This window comes from Hemibagrus wyckioides, linkage group LG07 (genome assembly GCF_019097595.1).
Source record: "Hemibagrus wyckioides isolate EC202008001 linkage group LG07, SWU_Hwy_1.0, whole genome shotgun sequence".
Classification (NCBI taxonomy): domain Eukaryota; kingdom Metazoa; phylum Chordata; class Actinopteri; order Siluriformes; family Bagridae; genus Hemibagrus; species Hemibagrus wyckioides.
The window spans coordinates 34,159,815-34,174,522 of record NC_080716.1 but is presented as its reverse complement, the minus strand read 5'-3'; the positions used below and the strand labels follow the sequence as shown (position 1 = coordinate 34,174,522).

Sequence of the window (14,708 nt, the reverse complement as noted above, 5' to 3'; positions counted from 1 at the left end):
AACTGTTCAAAGGACATTATTGTGTATTTTGGCCGCCTTCAGCATTGTTTTAGAATGTAGAAAGAAATAAACATCAAGAAAGACCATGGAATTAGAAGATGTGTCCAAACTTTTGACTGGTAGTGTATATATATGCATTGTATTAAAAAATGAGCAAAGAAATGACGGTGAAGCCTTGACTTTACACTTTGGAGTTTTTCATCTTAAAGTCACAGAAAAGACACACAGTTGATAGTTCATTATTTATCTTCCTTTAGAGGGTCACTGCACATGTCAGTTGAAATATTGCAAATGTTTTTTTTTTTCATTTAGGTAATACTATAAATATACTAATTAATGTATATCTGTGTGGACTAGAAAAATTCTAGAAAACAGCCAAACAGGCTTTAACATGTCTGATTTCTAATAGGTTACTTTCTAATCTTGCTTTGTTGTGTACCGAACCACTTTATGAGAAAGACAGGGATAAATGCAGGTGTGGCATCACCATCTGTTTCACCCTCAGCAAACCGCCAGAGAGAGCCTTTGCCCGAATATTGAGCGGCTTGACCCTCACAATCACTTCGGGGTTCACAGACTTTATAAGCCATGCTCACACTACTATCATTGTGAAGTATTGTTAGTTATTGCTGCAATTCCAAGCCATTGATTATCATTTGCTCTCTGTGTTATTGAGCTTGTTTCTGTGCATTACCGTTGCTGAGTTTGGATATTATTTGGTACTGTTTTTTGGATTGTTTTTGTTTACCATGCTGACTGTCTTTCTGGTATTTACGATTGTGATTTCTTACTTGCTTATTCTTCTGCGGATTTACTAATAAATATCTGCATGTGGATTCTATCCCCGCCTCCACATCACAGAATACTTCACCTGACGTGAATCCAGAGGATATCACAGAATTACAGTCTTTGGTTGCACACCAGGCCAAGGCACTAATGGCCTGCTAGCCATGCTACAGGCTGCTAATTCCTGTTTACCCCAGGCCTTGCATGCTCCGCCAGCGGCTGACCAGTGTAAGAGTTTACTACACCAGTGAAAGGTATTTTTTTCACTCACCAACCAGACACTTACCAACAGGATTCTACGACAATACATAAATGTCTTCACCAGGAGATCTCTGGATTGGGCTACAGCAGTTTGGGAATCAGACAATCATGTTTGAACTTTGTTCAGCCATTTCTCTAAGCTAGTGCACAAAGTTTCTGAGTATCCTGTGAGAGGAAAAGACATCTCCATGCAATTACTCCAGCTTTGTCAATGGTCTTAATCTGTAGCTGAGTATTTTGTTAAATTATGAACCCTGGCTGTTCAGAGCAGATGGAACAAGGTGGGTCTTAAAGCAGGATCAGGAGATCTCTCTCTCTCTCTCTCTCTCAGTATTTCACACTAACCATCCTCCTGGGCAATCTGTACGAGGACTCCAGACAGTCAACTTGTTCTCTTGTGTCACAGAGAACCTACCCCCAAGCCTCTAACAAGGAACACCAACATCGGCTGAGGCTCCAGTTATGTTTCTACTGTGGACACCGTAGGACACCGTTGCCATACCTGTCCAGAAACATCCTCATGGGCTACTAAGGTGAGCCTCAATCCTTGTCCATTTAATCTGATGTTACCAGTTCAGATAAGTAATGCTCAACCCTGATAGATTCCGGTTTGGCAGTTAATATTATTTACTGCCAACTGTTCCAAACCTCCATGTTTTCCTTGCATGCCACATCAATAGAGAACCCTGCTCCTACCCAAGAGGACCATGTTCCCCAGGACCTCCAGGAGGCATCCAACCAGGAGGCTCCCGCCACACAGGCCATGGTACTGGGCCATCAAACTCCGCTTCAATACTACACCCCCCAAAAGCATTATTTACCCTCTCTCTTTCCCAGAAACTTACGTCATGGAGGACTATGTTGAAAAGGCTCTCTCTGCCAGTTTTAAACAACCCTCCACATCTCTGGCTGCAGCAGGATTTTTCTTCGTTCAGAAAAAAGATGGCATAGATGGCATATATGGCAAGAGTGCATATCAGCTCATACAGATCTGAGAGGAGAGTGAATGGAAGACGCCATTTATGACCATGTGTGGACACTATGAATACTTAGTTATGCCGTATGGGTTGACTAATGCTCCAGAAGTATTCCAATCACTCATCACAGAAATCTTTAGAGACTTTTTAAATGTGTATGTGATTGCATACATTGACGATATCTTAATCTATTCCAACATTATTAAACAGCACATAACCCATGTCCATAAAGTGTTATCCCATTTACTCAAGCAACAACTCTTTATAAAAGCTGAGAAGTGTCCCTTCCACCAAACAACAATTACCTTCCTGGGGTACATGATCAGCGAAGAAGGGGTGGAGATGAACAATACCAAGGTCAAAGTTAGAAAATTGGGCACGCTGGAAATTCCTAGTAATCACCGTCCTGCAGAATTTGGAATACATCAAGTATGCAAAATAACCCTCGCCAGCCCCAGTGGGCACTGTTTTTCACAAGATTTAACTTCACGGTAATGTACCAACCCGGAACAAAGAACAGAAAAGCTGATGCCCTTATCAATAAGAGCCAGGAACCTTGTACCTTGCATCTCCTTGTACCGACAAGTCTGAGAATGAGGACTATTCCAAGGCTACACACAGCTCCTAGTTCCAGACACCTGGGCATAAACAGGACCACCAGCCTGGTACAAAGCACATTCTGGTGGCCCACACTCTCAGCAGATGTCAGGAAATTTGTGCAAGCATGCACAGTCTGCGCTCAATCCAGAATCTCGGCAGGTCTGCTCAAGCCCCTACCCATAACACAGTGACCCTGGTCACATGTTGCACTGGACCCTGGTCACTGACCTCCCCACTTCCCAGGGCTATACCTCAGTTTTGGTAGAAGTCGACTGATTCTTCAGATCATGCAAGCTGATACTCCTTAAGGGCCTCCACACAGCAATGGAAGTAACTAAAGAACTCGTCAACCATGTATTTTGTGTCTATGGAATACCATTTTGACATTGTGTAAGACAGCGGGGTACATTTCACATCAAGGGTGTGGAGAGCCTTCTGCAACAGCTTAAACATCAACATAAGCTTGACATCAGGCTATCATCCACAGTGGGACGGGCAGGCAGAATGCCTTATTCAGGAGCTGGGATGCTGCCTACGGGCCCACTGCAGCCAGGAGCAACACAGGTGGAATGAGTTCCTACCATGGGCAAAGTACACACAGAACTCTTTGACACAATCACCCACGGATCTCATGATGTTTTAGTGCATTATGGGCTACCAGTCCCCTCTGTTCCCATGGTCAGGAGATCCATTTGATGTACCGGTGGTAGACGAATGGTTCCAGTGCAGCAGGGAAGTATGGGAGCCCATGTATGACTTCAGACGTCAGTCAGGTGGCAGGAGACACAGGCAAATTGCCACCAATGCTCCCACCTGCAGTACCATCCAGGTCAGCTCATATGGCTATCCACTAAGAATCTGATTAAAGTTACCCTGCAACAAACTGAGCCTAAGGTTCATAGGACTATTTAAAATTATACGCCAGGTAAACCCAGTTTCTTATCACCTCCAGCTACCTCTAACATACTGTATCTCCCCCACATTCCATGCATCCCTCCTTAAACCAGTTCACTCCACAACAGATGCTAATAATGTCACCCCCCCCCACTGCCTCCACCTTTGGAAATTGAGGGGTTGGCAAGCTTATTTGGTGCATATCATTCTTGACTCCCGGAGAAGAGGAAGACATCTCCAGTATCTAGTAGACTGGAAGGGCTAATCCCCCAGAGGAAAGGTTTTGGGTGTGGTCGGAGGACATTCTAGATCACTCACTTATAAGGGAGTTCCATCAAACACATCCCAACAGACCCGCACCTAGAAGGAAAGGATGCCCAAGGAGAAGAACACCTGGAGGTGTCCCTAGAGAGGAGGGTTCTGTAGCATCACCATCTGCACCACCATCACCAAACCACCAGAGAGAGCCATTGCCCAAATATTGAGCGGCTCCACCCTCAGAGTCACTTTTGGGTTCACAGACTTTATAAGCCATGCTCACAGTACTTACAGTGCAAAGTATTGTTAATTATTGCTGCATTTCCAAGCCATTGATTATCGTTTGCTTTCCTTGTTATTGACCTTTTTTCCGTGTTATTTACCTTGGTGCTTTACTGGTGATGAGTTTGGATATTGTGTTTTGTATTTGTTTACTACTCTGACTGTCTCTGGTATTTACGATTTTGTGCCTGTCTTCTCCGACTATATTTCTCGTCTACCATATTGAATTACTTGCTTATTCTTCTGTGGATTTACTAATGAATATCCACATATGAATTCTAACCCCACCTCCATGTCAAAGAAGGTCTGAAAATATTTCAAATCTCTCTAGCTAAGTCTGACTTTTTTTAAGGATTTGATTCAGTTTAGATAGTGGTGGTCAAAATGTCTGTGATGCTCCTATGCATAACATCATCATTAAAACAGGGAGGAGGGCTCACACAATTTTTGCAGATAACAGAAGACTTTTAGAAAAAATTGAGAAAAAGCATAGTGGCCTACGCCCGTGCATTGACCACTGGGGCCTAAACTCAATAAGTATAAGTCCTATCTGCCCTGGAACATAGACATATTTCCACATTGTTTCTGGGCTACATCATCAGCTCCCAGGAGATGGAGATTGACCAAAATAAGGTAAATGCAGTCACCCACTGGCCAGAGCCCACTACCATCAAGGAACAGCAGCATTTCCTGTGGTTTGTGATCTTTCAACAAATATTAATTTGGAGCTATACCATTGTCACCACTTCACTGACTTCACTGATAAGGGGGAAACCCAAAAAGCTCCAGGGGAACAAGGCTGTGCAAGGCTGTGTTGACAACCTCAAGGAATGATTCACCCCTGTGCTGAAACAGCCTGACCTTTAGTAGTCAAGGTTGACATGTCCAACTGCAGGCACCCATCATGGCACCCTGTGTAAACTGTTTCTGTGTGTGTATTTCTCATGCACACTAACCCTGGCAAAAGCAAATTACGATGTGGGAAACAAGGGACTATCGTCTATTAAGGCCACACTGGAGGAGTGGCAGTATTAGCTTGAGAAAGTAGAACACTATTTCATGTCATTGACATCATACATATTTAAAATACATTAAACACACTAGGACACTAAATCCCCATCAAGCCAGATGGGCCTTGTTTTTCACCAGTTTCCAGCTCACTGTCACATTCCACCCAGCCACTGAAACACCAAGGCTGATGCTCTCAAACCTGTACACCATGCTAGCTGCCCCTGCCACTTCTACAAGTCATGCCACCTCATTCCCCTGAAAGGGATGCCCACAGCCAAGAAGACAGCTGAGGTCCTATTCCAACCATAATTAGGATATATGGTCTTCTGGAGGACATTGCTTGGACCAAGAGGCACAGTTTACATCTTTAGTGTGGAGGACCTTCTGTGGTCACCTTAACATTAACATCAGCCTCACCTCTAGCTACCACCCTCAATCATGTGGGCAAGTAGAGCAACTGGTCCACTCTAATCCTAATGTAGCTGGAAACAACACACATGGAGTGAATTCCTCCCATGGACAGAATATGCACAGAACTGACTCATTCACTCTTCCACTGGGCTCACCCCCTCCTTTCAGTGCATCCTGGGTTACCACTCCCCTTTATTTCCATGGTCACAAACACCAAACACATTAATAACTAGAAATATAGCCAACAGGACAGAAATGAATCAGGGATTATTTCCTCAGCAGTGTTACTGAGAACAGACATAAGTCAAGTGAAGAAATAATGAGGCTCATATTTAAATACTGTGAGGGATTTCTACCTCAGGTGATGAGACAGAGACTCATGTGGATGATGCTGATTCTTAGATAAAACCTTATAATTCCAATGCCTCAAATTATCTTCTAATATATCAGATAATGGCAGAGCCAACACAAGGTGAGATTTACAACCTTCTTTCTTATTGTTCACTGTGTTCTTTTAATCAAATTGACCCACAACAATTACACTACAAATTTAATTTAAAACCCAGATGCTACTGAAAAAGAAACAAACATGATGTTGATACTTTTGAAAGAAATTGGTGTCTACTAGACAGGGAAGTGAAAGTCAACATTAAAGAAATGAGGACTCAGTTACTGACAGCTTGAAACCTGAACCCTAAAATATAATGTTAACATATTAAATAAGAACATAATAAAATTAAACATAAGAAAATAAAAACATTCACAGACTCACCTGATACAGTCAGTGTAACAGCATCACTGATCTCTGAGCTCTGAGAGTCTCTCCCATGTCCTCTGCAGGTGTAGGTACCACTGTCAGAGTCATTAACAGACGAGATTTTGAACTCCTGCATTGTGCTGTCTGTGGAGAATCTCTCTCCTCCCTCTGTGAATCTGTAATTATTTTTCTTCCAGCTGTAAGTCCACTGAGTGTCTCCTCCTCCCTGTATGTCACATCTGAGAGTAACAGTCTCTCCAATGAACACGTGTGTATCAGGGATTATGGACACCACAGCTTTAGGACTCCCTATAAAACATTCTGTTGTTAATAAACCTTACATAAAGTCATTCCCAAGTCTACACTACTAATATCATGTTTAGAGTGAATTCAAATTCAAATTTAATTAGTCACGTACATAATCGTACACAGTATGATATGCAGTGAAATGCTTACACGACTGTTTTGACCCTTGAAAAAGGAAAAGGAAAAGGAATAAGGACAGAAAAAAAAGACAAGGGCAAAATATAAAAATACAAAATATAAGAATACGAATGATACTAAAAATACGAAATATAAAATATAAAAACAACAAGTTCACAGTAGGTAAAAAATAAAACAGAATAAAAATAGAATAAAATATAATAAATATAAATAAAGTAAGCTATGATATATATGCATATAGAATATGTATATTAAATAGAATATATATATATAGGAAGTGTAAAATACAATAACTGTGCAAAATTATATAAAATTATTTAAAGTGAATAGTGTGTAGTGTGCAATAGTGTCCAAGGTGCAGACAGTAGCAGTACAAAATTTTGCAAAATTATATAAAGTGAAGTGTGTAGTCTGCAATAGTGTCCAAGGTGTCCAAGGTGCAGACAGCAGCAGTACGGGGTGGTCACGAAGTGGAATAAGGTGATGAGGTGATGAGAGCAATGGTATTGTCCATCTTTAAAGTGCAAATGTGCATAAGTCCTCTTTGTATGTAAACAGGAGCAGACTGTGCAACATGTATGTTTATGTGTTTGTATTGTGTTCACAGTCTTGAAATGTGCAAATGTACATTTGTGTGTTTATTGTGTGCCACAGTCCTGTAATGTGCAAATGTCGGCTGTGGTCGGTTGGCATTCCAACACGTGTGTAGGAGCATAGTAGGTCTAATCAGTTGAGTCCTATGTGAGGTTCTGATTGAGAGACCGTATAGCCTGCGGGAAGAAGCTTCTCCTCAGTCTCTCAGTGTTGGCCTTCAGGGAGCAGAAGCGCTTCCCTGACCTCAACAGTGAGAAAAGTCCATTGTTGGGGTGGCTGAGGTCCTTCACGATCTTCCTGGCCTTGGTCCAGCACTGCTTGTTGTAGATTGAGTGCAGGTCAGGGAGCTTGGTATGGATGATGCGCTCAGCTAATCGCACCACCCTCTGAAGAACTCATCTGTCCTGCATGGTGCTGTTCGCAAACCAGGTGGGGATGTTTCCCATCAGGATGCTATCTATGGTGCAGGAATAAAAGTTCCTTAGCACCTTAGCAGGCAGTCTAAAGTCTCTCAAGCATCTGAGGTTGAAGAGATGCTATCGGGCCTTCTTCACCACAGTGTTGATGTGGCAGGACCATGACAGTTCCTGCGTGATGTGAACACCAAGGTATCTGAAGCTGTCCACTCTGGGCTGTTGTTGATCACAGGGGTCTGGTAGTTCCTCTCCTGCTTTTTGCTGAAGTCCACTATCAGCTCCTTAGTCTTGCTGACGTTAAAGTGGAGGTTCCTCTGGCACCAGTTCTCCAGAGTCTTAATCTCATCCAGGTAGGCTGCCTCATTGTTGTTGAAGATCAATCCAACCACAATAGTGTCGTCAGCAAACTTGATAATGTTGGTGGAGTTGGTAGTGGCCATGCAGGCATATGTGTACAAAGAGTACAGCAGGGGGCTCAGAACACAACCCTGGGGGGCTCCAGTGCTGAGGGTGAGTGAGGCTTAGACATGTCTGCCCATCCTTACTGCCTGTGGTCTACCAGTTAGGAAATTGGAGATCCACTGACAAAGAGATGGGCTGAGCCCCAGGTGCTCCAGCTTGGTGGTGAGTGTGGAGGGGATTATAGTGTTAAACACTGAACTGTAGTCAACAAACAGCATTCTAACCTAATTCCCCTTCCTAGTGTCCAGGTGAGTGAGTGATGTGTGAAGGACGTGGGAAATGGCATCGTCGGTTGAGCGGTTCAGGCAGTAGGCGAATTGTAATAGATCCAGGGTGTCTGGTAGTGAAGCGATGATGAAGTATCTGACCAGCTGCTCAAAGCACTTCATCACTACTGAGGTCATGGCTATAGGGCGGTAGTCGTTGAGGGAAGCAGGATGGGGTTTCTTCGAGACAGGAACAATGATGGACTCTTTGAAGCACGTGGGGGTTGCCGATTGGGTTAAGGAGAGGTTGAATGTGTCTGTGAACACTGGTGCTAGCTGGTCAACGCAGGCTCTGAGGATTTGACCTGAGATTCCGTCTGGTCCTGCTGCTTTCCTGGTGTTCACTCTCCTGAAGGCTCTCCTCATGTCATGCTCAGAGATGATGAACGCATTGGTGTTGGCATTCTCTTCCTGTCTACAGCCATTAGCATTAGCTGTAGCATTAGCTTTAGCGTCGTTAGCTTCAGCCTCGAAGTGAGCGTAGAAGGTGTTCACTTCGTCTGCCAGAGACACTTCCGCATTCATCTTACTGGATGTTGGTGCTTTAAAGTCTGTTCTTGTCCTTTATCCCTGCCACGGGCTCCTAGAGTCACTCTGTTGGAGCTGTGACTCCACTTTCCTCCCGTAGTGTTGCTTCACCTCCTTCACCGCTTTCCACACGTTGTATGACGCAGCCTTGAATGAGGTCATGTCACCCAAAGCAAGTCTCGCATTGTAGGCAGTGGTGTGAGATCTCAGAGCGCCGCGGATGGTCTTATCCACCCATGGCTTCTGACTGGGAAACGTTCTGATGGTGTTTTTCTGCACAGTATCATCTGCTAGTTTCCCGATGAATCTCACAACCGCTTCCGTAAACACATCGATGTCATCAGAGCTGCACCAGAACATGTCCCAGTCTGCATCATCCAGAGCATCCTGTAGGTCCGTCCAACGTGAAACCTCCCTCTGAGCCAGAACTTTCTGCTTGAGCCGTTGTTTATATTTTGGCATGAGGAAGATGGTGGCGTGGTCGGATTTCCCAAACGGTGGGTGAGATTGTGCCTTGTAGCCGTCTTTAACTGTTGTGTAGCAGTGGTCCAGTGTCCTTTCACCCCTGGTGGGGCAGCTGATGTGCTGATAAAAGTTTGGCGCTGTGCGTTTGAGGTTGGCGCTGTTAAAGTCCCCCACCACAATAAGCACAGCCTCCCGGTGCTGAATCTGGTGCTGTGTGAGTGCTTCATACAGCTCGCATAAAGCATACATATAAATGGCGCTGACTATGACCGGTGTAAACTCCCGAGGAAGGTAAAAAGGATGACATTTGATGGTCAGTAGTTCCAGGTTGGGTGTGCAGGAGCATGTGAGAGGAACAATGCTTGCGCTGTTGCACCAGCTACTGTTCACCATTAAACAGATGCCATTAAACACATAGGTTAACTTAAAAAACAACAACAAAGAAAAAGGGGTTGGAGCAGTCGTGACGGCGGCCAACCTCACTGGCGCCATCTTGGATAGAGTGAGTATGAGTACATGTTTTTGTTACTTCTTTATACTGATACTTGATACTTGATTCTTGATATGTGTAACCTGCTTAATATTAAGAAATCAGGGGCATCGTGGAGCATTTTATTTAGCACTAGTTATGTCAGTTGCTCTCTTGTGCTGCAGTCATTAAACTTTCTGTTTTATATTTAATATATTAAGACATTTAAGCAGCATAAAACTATTTGAGTGTAAAACTATTTATTTAAATCTGATGTTGCAGCCATCCATTGATTAGAAATATAAAAACTGCATTAATAAACAAGGAACAAATTAATAAATTGTACACAACCTTCTCAGCACCAAAAAAAATAAAATCTGCAGACAATATAAAAGATAAACTATATATAAATCACCTTGAGCCTGGGCCACTGGTATAAGTGAAATCAGCACTAAGAACAAAACAGAAACAGAACATGAATATGTAAAATATGGTAATGTGGTAATGAAAACAGCAAATTTTAGACACGTAGAACCCACAAGATTAAATCTTATTTAGGAAATCTGTACCTCTCTAAATAATAAATAGGTTTTAACATTTTAACCTCTAAATAATTAATAGGTTAATTTTCACTTTATTGCACAAAATAACCAAATATGAAGCAGATATTAAACCAAAGTCCTGTGTGTGTGTGTGTGTGTGTGTGTGTGTGTGTGTGTGTGTGTGTGTATGTGTGTGTTGAGCTCTGCATTTCATGATCTGTGATGATATAGCATGCCTAGCAGAGGGCGCTGTTTATGCGTTTATTCTGTTATTTTTACGTTATATTTTATTGTGCTAGTTAAATTTGCATAGCTAGCACAATATTTATTATTGTTTAATTATTATTTTTAAAAAGTATTATACCTCATATTTCATGTTAACTTAAATTTTTAGTTTACTCTTTATTTTATTTAACATTTCTCTCTTTTAGTACATTAGAACATTAAAACATTATTTTTGGAATATATGAAAACAGTCAGTTGTTTGTGGGATATCTTAAACAGTGTGTTAGAGTGAAGTGAAGTGAAGTGAAGTGAAGCTGATATTCATGAATCATAAAATTATTCCTACTTTACTGTCTGCTGAAACTGTTTTTACTAACAGCTGGGCTATGCAGCAGATTAATAATAAAGTTGTGTGTTATAGGTTTAGTGAAAACATAACTTTTATCATTTGGCTTACTGCAATTTTTGGACTGTAGTTGCATGGTTTTGGTAAAATTCTGGTTCACTTAGGATGATTTATTGTTAGGTTGATTTATTATTATGCATGTAACAATTCAGTCATAACAAGATAAACTACTGGAATGGGGGTTTCTATTAATTTTCCTAGTAAGAGGCTGGATGTTGCAACCTATAGTCAAATACAGCATATCTCAAACAGACACACTTTAAGCAGAAACACATCTCATAATGTACAAAATATGGAACTTTGAGGTGGACAGATGGCTCAGGCTTGCTCATTAGGGATAAATACAAATAAAAGTAAGTCTAATATTAAATCTTGAACATTTTGTTCTATTTTTCTTATATTCTGTAAAGCTGCTTTGAAATGATGTCCATTAAAACTGAATTGATTTGGATAGGCCACAACAGCAGAAGATCACTCCTGTCAGACAAGAAAAGGAATCCAAGCCCAGAGTAGACACAGGCTCACCCAAACTGACCATTTGTAAACTGGACATCTGATCTAATGCATCTTGATTTTACTGCATGATGCAGGTGGTAGACTCAGAATATGGCATCAACAACTTGAATGCATGCAACCTGCAAATATTTTCATCTTCACACCTCCTCCAATTCTTCACTGCTGAATACACAGCACTGAATTAAAAAGAAGTTAAACCACAACTGCGGACATGTCTCTGTCATCAGGCCTATAAAACTGTCACTGCCCTGTGTGTGTCAGTGTACAAGGCTATTGGGAAGTGTTTATTTCTGCATAATTCTTTGATAGATTTGACACAAATAAGTAAATAAAACAAGATAATAGTTTGAAGTTAGTGTGTATTACAAAGAACTCATTGCACTGAGATGCTTCCAGTACAGACCATAATAGTAACAAAAATGTTACTGTAGATTATAAGATAATTTCTTTGTTTTTCAGTTTGGACAGCTTTCGGTTTAAAAGGGTTCAGTGATGTTTAATTACATTTACAGACATTATCAAGAGTTAAAAAGATAGTTATTGCTTTCACACATCCATCTTCACACACCACCCTCCCTTTTTTCACACATCCGCTTCTTAATAGCTACATTTGCACCAGCGACCTGCTCTCTGCTCTCAGACCTCTAACACTGTCACTGCTCTGTGTGTGTGCAGGACTAATGAGAAGTATTTGTTTCTGCACATTATTACTCTTATTTCTAACATAAAATATAATTGTGGTAATTAGTAAATAATGATTAGGGATTATTTAAGAAAGGCCTGTGCATTAGTTTGGTATTAATATGTATTAAGTGAACTTGCTGTACTGAGTTGTTTCCTGCACAGATCATAAGAGTAACAAAAATGGAAATTATGGTTAATGGTTATAAGGCATTTACTAACAATTTCTATTTAACATTAACATGGTATTGCTAAAACTTTTCTGTATACAGGAAACACCACCAGAAGAAGACCATCAGGTACAAATTCCCACAATACAGACTCATTTACACTCATTAGATAATTTAAACCCTGTGTTTTAAACTTGCTCTACTTGTACTCTTAACAACTTTATACCCCACCACTCACTCTAATGAAGACACAAAGAGAACATTTACTCACAGAGCATCACAGAGAGTGGACTGAGCTCCATCCTGTCCCTCTAATGACTGACTGACTGACAGAGCAGTGGTGTGTGTTAAAGCTTTAGCATTTTACCACTTCCTGTGAGAAAGAGAGAGAGACAGAGAGAGAGAGAGACAGAATGAGAGAGTAAAAGAGACCCACCCACACACCACTATTTTTTTTTCTTCACATTTTATGTTATCATTTGTTCTTTGTTCAGGTTTCATTCCTGACCCTTATAAATGCTTTGGCAATACACTGTACAATTTATCATGCCAGAAAGCTCATTTGAATTCAATTTAGTTGAATTTAGAGAGAGAGAGAGAGAGAGAGAGAGAGAGAGAGAGAGAGAGTGAACACATGTACACTAATCAGCCACAACATTAAAACCACCTGCCTAATACTGTGTATGTCCCCTTGTGCCACCAGAACAGCCCTGACCCCTCAAGGCATGGCATAATGTCATAGCATAATGTTTATATTGCTGTTATAGTGTACCTAAGCTAATTTAATTTAAATTTAATTTAATTTAAGCTATTTTTTTTAAAATCATTTATATTAAAGAATAACACACCGAGTAACAGTGTTGTAAATAGGCAAAATATCACACACACACACACACACCAGTCTATAGAGATCACACAAACAAAAAGAAAGCCTTGTTGGTGAGAGAGGTCAGAGGAGAATGGTCAGACTGCTTGGAGCTGACAGGAAGGCTACAGTAACTCAGTATGTGGTGGTCAGTGATTGAAAAGTGAAACTAAAATGTCTTTGACTCCCTCTAGTGGTAACTGCTGTATGGTTTTAATCCTGACTAGTAAGGGGTGGATTCTTCAATACATCCAACCAATGATTTGCTCCTTCACATCCTGCACGATAATGCAGTCTTTAAAAAGCAGGAACAATCTGCTGAAGCAGTCATATGTTTTACACATGTAACCAGATGTACACAGGGAAGAATACACCAGAACACAAGTGTTTCTCTTTAGCTGGGTTTTAACCTGACTGCTGTTTTTGGAAATTGACAGTGGTCGATGGGAGCAAAATAAAAAATAAAAAAAAAGACTTTAATTAAATCTTGTTTAACTAAAAATTGTGAAGTTAATTACAGTCCAACTGTATAAAAAACAAATGACTCAAAACGGAAATAAAAAGCAACGACTACTGGAATACAGCAGTGCCTAAAGTACAAAGAAGAATAAAAAGCATAACGCACCCAATGGAATTTGAAATACTCCTCCTAGGGAATTGATACAACCCAGGCTAATATGATCTCAAGTCATTGATACAACCGCCACCAAACCCAGGCTAATATGATCTCAAGTCATTGATACAACCGCCACCAAACCCAGGCTAATATGATCTCAAGACATTGATACAATCACCACCAAACCCAGGCTAATATGATCTCAAGACATTGATACAACCGCCACCAAACCCAGGCTAATATGATCTCAAGACATTGATACAATCACCACCAAACCCAGGCTAATATGATCTCAAGACATTGATACAATCACCACCAAACCCAGGCTAATATGATCTCAAGACATTGATACAGTCACCACCAAACCCAGTCTAATATGATCTCAAGACATTGATACAATCACCACCAAACCCAGGCTAATATGATCTCAAGACATTGATACAATCACCACCAAACCCAGGCTAATATGATCTCAAGACATTGATACAGTCACCACCAAACCCAGGCTAATATGATCTCAAGACATTGATACAATCACCACCAAACCCAGGCTAATATGATCTCAAGACATTGATAATGCAAAATTGCGAAGGGATTTTTGATTTCTCAAACGGTTCAGCCATGAGAAGCCCTTAAATTTATGGCGAATTAAACGAAACAGGAAGTGGCTTATAACTTCTGTGTACATTAAGTGATCTACATGAAACCTCAGGATTATGTTAAGCATTGAATGCTGATCACACTGATATGACAACTGTGAGTCTCGGTCATAGCGCCACCAACTGGCAGCAGGAAGTGTGTCACTT

At 41.1% G+C, this 14,708-nt stretch overlaps 1 protein-coding gene across 1 annotated transcript in view; it reads right to left on the bottom strand.

The window, feature by feature from the left end:
- The window catches only part of LOC131355682 (Fc receptor-like protein 2), a 59,854-nt gene that overhangs the window by 8,250 nt on the left and 36,896 nt on the right, over positions 1 to 14,708 (bottom strand). Inside the window, exon 3 of the mRNA XM_058394106.1 lies at positions 6,253 to 6,546. Coding sequence (XP_058250089.1) covers positions 6,253 to 6,546 — 294 coding nt within the window. The remainder of the gene's footprint in view (positions 1 to 6,252; positions 6,547 to 14,708) is intronic.